At 36.7% G+C, this 4656-nt stretch overlaps 1 protein-coding gene across 2 annotated transcripts; it reads right to left on the bottom strand.

Moving 5' to 3' along the window:
* Positions 1 to 2243: 2243 nt before the first annotated feature.
* LOC137870682 (CD276 antigen-like) lies at positions 2244 to 3876 on the bottom strand. Of its 2 annotated transcripts, none has more exons than XM_068708090.1 (3): positions 3724 to 3876; positions 3215 to 3574; positions 2244 to 3033 (listed from the first exon to the last, which is right to left on the bottom strand). In XM_068708090.1, exons 1-3 carry the CDS (start codon positions 3770 to 3772, stop codon positions 2768 to 2770), a joined length of 675 nt encoding a protein of 224 aa, XP_068564191.1. In that variant the 5' UTR covers positions 3773 to 3876; the 3' UTR covers positions 2244 to 2767. The 2 variants fall into 2 exon arrangements, with proteins under 2 accessions (XP_068564191.1, XP_068564192.1); XM_068708091.1 differs by having other exon boundaries at positions 2244 to 3030.
* Between the last annotated feature and the right edge of the window lie 780 nt (positions 3877 to 4656).

Below are 4656 nucleotides of genomic sequence, written 5' to 3'. Positions count from 1 at the left end.
AAGAGTCAGACCAATAAGCACAGACAGTTAGGGAGTGAGGGATGAGGAAGTAAGGAAACATGAGAACACCAGGACACTTAACTTGGTCATTGAGGAATCGACATTTAATTGAGATGGTGAATTAACAGTGAAAACTCATCATAGCTTATATCTATATATGTATGTGTGCGTTTATATTATACTGAATATTATTATATGATATATATATTACTATATTATCCTGAATATTATTATATGATATATATATTATTATATTATACTGAATATTATTATATGATATATATATTGTTATATTATATTATACTGAATATTATTATATGATATATATATTATTATATTATACTGAATATTATTATATGATATATATATTGTTATATTATATTATACTGAATATTATTATATGATATATATATTACTATATTATCCTGAATATTATTATATGATATATATATTATTATATTATACTGAATATTATTATATGATATATATATTATTATATTATACTGAATATTATTATATGATATATATATATATTATATTATACTGAATATTATTATATGATATATATATATATTATATTATACTGAATATTATTATATGATATATATATATATATATATTATTATATTATACTGAATATTATTATATGATATATATATTATTATATTTTACTGAATATTATTATATGATATATATATTATTATATTATACTGAATATTATTATAATATATATATATTATTATATTATACTGAATATTATTATATGATATATATATTATTATATTATACTGAATATTATTATATGATATATATTGTACTGAATCCTGTGAGGATGACACACATAAGATGTCCTGATGTGTTTATCAAGTGTTATTTACTGATTTTTTCCCTGTTGGAATAAATGTTAAATATTTAACTGTAAAGTAGTAATGCGTGTTTGATACCTCACTCTGTTTACATTACATCATACTGACATGTTTGCTGGATTGATTGATGGCCCGACCTCGTTCACACATTCACAAATACAACCGAACTTGACGTGAGTTCAGGATTCTGTCACTTGATGGTAGGACAGCAGACACCACAACTTCATCGGTGTTAAAGTCATCGGAGTATAAACTCCACACAGAAGGATAGAACCGGGTCTCTCTGTCGCCCTCTTGTTGTGAGGTGTCAGTACTTGTCACTACTCCACCGTGCAGCCTGATTCTTCAAGTTGTTAAACTAAAATATAGAAATAAGCAATTGTGTGTTTCCCTTTATGTAAAACACGTTGCATTGCCTCATCAGCTAATTGCTCATTTTGTATTTCCGTTCATACCTCAATGCTGCAGGATTTTCAGTACTAGAATGTGTTCCTCCTCTACATTGTACTACTACTAATACTACTACATGATCATTTTAGAGGCTTACTAAGAAAGCACTTCCACATCCATCAGTTGAAAGACAACGTTGTAAATCCCGGTGAAATCTGCTCTTTCACCTTTGAACCACTTTGAACCATCTTTTAAACATCACCGTGTTTTAAAGGTCTTTCAAACGTCCTCATGCTCACAGGTCAACACTTCACTTTCACCTGAGGAACACGAGAGACACGTTCAAGTCACCTCAGAGTCCTCACTGACTGTTCCTCACACGTGTTGCAGATATCTCAAGAAGTAAAAGAAAACTGTGGTGAATGAATGACGTCATTGAGACACTGTTTACTGTTAGTGCTTTCATAGTTCATCACAAAACAGCTCTTTAATAAAGTGATGTTTCATCATCTTCACAATAAACGTCGTTGTAGAAGAACATCAACAGACAGGTGAAGAGATAGGAGTTTCATTTCCTTGTAGAAAACAAGAAGCTTTCCTTTGGTTCAGAGAGCAGACATGTATTCATGTCCTATAAATCATGAAGGGCTTCATTAACCAGCGGTAGATTTGTCAAGAACTGAGGACGACTCGACACCATTTTCAACGTTCATGTTTCAATGAGGAAGTAGGAGGGAACCAAACGTCTGCTGCAGGAGGAGCTGCATCGTCCATGTTGTTGCACTTGAAAGTGAAAGTGGTGTTAAACAGCATCAGGGAGGTGATTATATATAAGCACCATTTCATCTCTGCTCACATGAAGTCACCACACGGTGACACTGAATGTGTTTGAATATGAAAGTGTAGTTTAACCTCACTGTGGTTAAACTACACTTTAACCTCACTCAATGATCAAAAATCATTTAGGTTCACTTCATTTGTATTTATTTTGAACAATGCAGTGAACAGGAAACATAGAAAACAGTCCATAAACTACTTATCATTATTAAAAAATGTACACAAACACAACATATGCAGCTCAACTCAAAGGTTCATTTAAAAGGCATTCATACATATGAGCTTGACTTTATATACAGTGAGACAATGACAGTAAATAACTGTAACAGACAAACATAGATGGAAAGATGAATTCATGCTCCTCAGCAGTATTTCAATAAAATGAACAGACTGATGGTTTCAGATCTAAGATGTAGACTACAGTAATGAACTGATGAAGAGTCCGATCAGAACAATGAACCAGAGCTCTGATTCCTCTGTCATCTGTCTACAGTGATGAAGAGGAGGATGAAGGACGAGATGGAAACCATCACACAGTGATGAAGAGGAGGATGAAGGACGAGATGAAGATGACCAGCTGTGACTGAGCAGCTCATTCAGACATCAGATCACCACAACGAGACCTTCAGACGCTGCTTTGGACCTCCGACATCAGAGACTAGAATCATCTTTGTCTATATGGAGAGAATCTTTGAATCTTGTTCTCTAGGAGGAGAGTGAATCTTTGAATCTAGTTCTCTAGGAGGAGAGTGAATCTTTGAATGTTTTCTATACAGACAGTAACAAACACCCAGCAGAGTTCCTGCTACTATCACTCCCAGTCCACAGTAGAGAATGATCCGTCCCCGACTCTCTGGTTGTGATGGACTTCCTGTCGGTGAAGGATCTCTTCCTCCCCTTGATGTGTCTGGTGTCTCAGGTTTGGGTCGATCCCTCTCTGCTGTAAAGAGACCAAACAAGTCTGAGTCATTCATGAGAAGAAACAACATCTCACTGAAACATCAAACTAAACGTCCTCAACAGATTAAACTGAAACATATTTCACAGATCCTGTAAGAAGGAAGTTTAACGACAATAATCAGGTTCTTCTAGTCCAGGAAACTTCTACTGAATCAACTCACCTGTGACGTTGAGGTGACATTTCCTAGAACCACCACCATCACCTGTTTTCACTTCACACAGATAGAGACCCGAGTCATCAGTCCTGAGTCTGGACATGTGGAGTCTGAGTCGTCCTTCTCTGAGGACGTCTTTGTCAAACTGGACTCGTCCTGAAAACTGTTCATCCTGAGACTCTGAGACCTCGACACCTTCATGAAGATGAAACAGGATGAAGGGTCTGACATCAGTCAACATCTCACAGATGGCATTAATGGAGCTGAGGGAACCGTCTGTTCTGGTGGTGAAGGTCCATTCCAGAGTGATGTTGTGGTTCTCCTCTGCCTGATAGGAGCTCTGTGTCACATTCACTACTAATGGTGCTGTTGAGGAGACAGAGAGGGAGAGTGAGGAGCAGACACACTGACAGCTTTAACAGGAGAGCCTTTAAAGGTCATCTGTAGATGTTTCTGTGGAGTGTTTAGTGATGCTTCAGAGCTGTAGTGCTTCAACAATACAAAAGTCAACTCACCACAGTCACAGGAGGTCAGGATGAAGAGCAGCAGGATCCAGCAGATCATCTTCTCCCTGTGAGAGCAGACAGAGGTGAAGAGTCACAAACATCACATCAAGGTGTTGGAGGTACACATCTCCAGTCTGTCTCTACATCACAACACTGCTTTGTGTTTATCATCCTGTTCATCACACAACTGATGACACAAAGACGTGACGCCAATGCAGCGTCAACGTGAACTACCACCACAGCTGAAGCTGGTTTCCCTGAAGACGTTTCATTCATAGTCAAATAAAATAAGTAGAAGCTGCAGGAATATGTTTCAAGACAGCGCCAGATGTTCAACACTACAGGAAACAGTCAACAGGTGTCTCTGAAACACTACAAGCTGTGGAAAGACCTGCTAATGCTGTGACTTGTAATGGGAAACATATATACTTATATCATGGAATGTTTTAAAAAATGTACAACTGAAAGGTAAGGTGAGGAACACAAATACTGACATAACACAGCAGTCCTATAGAAGTAGTTCATCAGTTTTATTGAACACAGTGTCTTGTTTCTCAAGGCTGGTCACACATTCCCACTTCAGAGAGAGGAAGTGAAGACACAGTGTCTGGCAAGTTTAAGACAGACCATAAAAAACCATCACTGATTCCCAGTAAACACACTTGGCATGTGTTTAGATAAGAACGATAGCCAGGGCACAGATCTAACACATCTACTCCTTGTCTATGATTATCTCAGGGCCTGAACTCATGTGTGCATAACATGGTTTGGTATCTTGTACGATGTTGAACTTTTCACCACAGACACTGACTGAGGCGGCTGTGGTGCATCTTTCCCTTGCAAGCAAAATAAAATAGAAGAGGACAACTTTGAATCATTTGAAGACTTCATTATTTTCTTTGAATTTGTGAACAAAACTCTTCTCCCGATTTATAATTAGAA

This window comes from Cebidichthys violaceus, unplaced genomic scaffold, assembly GCF_023349555.1.
Source record: "Cebidichthys violaceus isolate CVI_PGR_0920_01 unplaced genomic scaffold, fCebVio1.0.p SCAF_133, whole genome shotgun sequence".
In the NCBI taxonomy this organism is placed as follows: domain Eukaryota; kingdom Metazoa; phylum Chordata; class Actinopteri; order Perciformes; family Stichaeidae; genus Cebidichthys; species Cebidichthys violaceus.
This window is presented reverse-complemented; position numbering and strand designations above follow the sequence as displayed.

What these genes read in the sequence shown, in the direction of transcription:
- LOC137870682 (XM_068708090.1), bottom strand. Translation starts at nt 3,772, where the DNA reads ATGATCTGCTGGATCCTGCTGCTCTTCATCCTGACCTCCTGTGACTGT. An exon ending in CCTGACCTCCTGTGACTGTG is followed by an intron (nt 3,575 to 3,723) that starts GTGAGTTGACTT and finishes TCTCCTCAACAG; the next exon opens with CACCATTAGTAGTGAATGTG. An exon ending in ATGTCACCTCAACGTCACAG is followed by an intron (nt 3,034 to 3,214) that starts GTGAGTTGATTC and finishes GTCTCTTTACAG; the next exon opens with CAGAGAGGGATCGACCCAAA.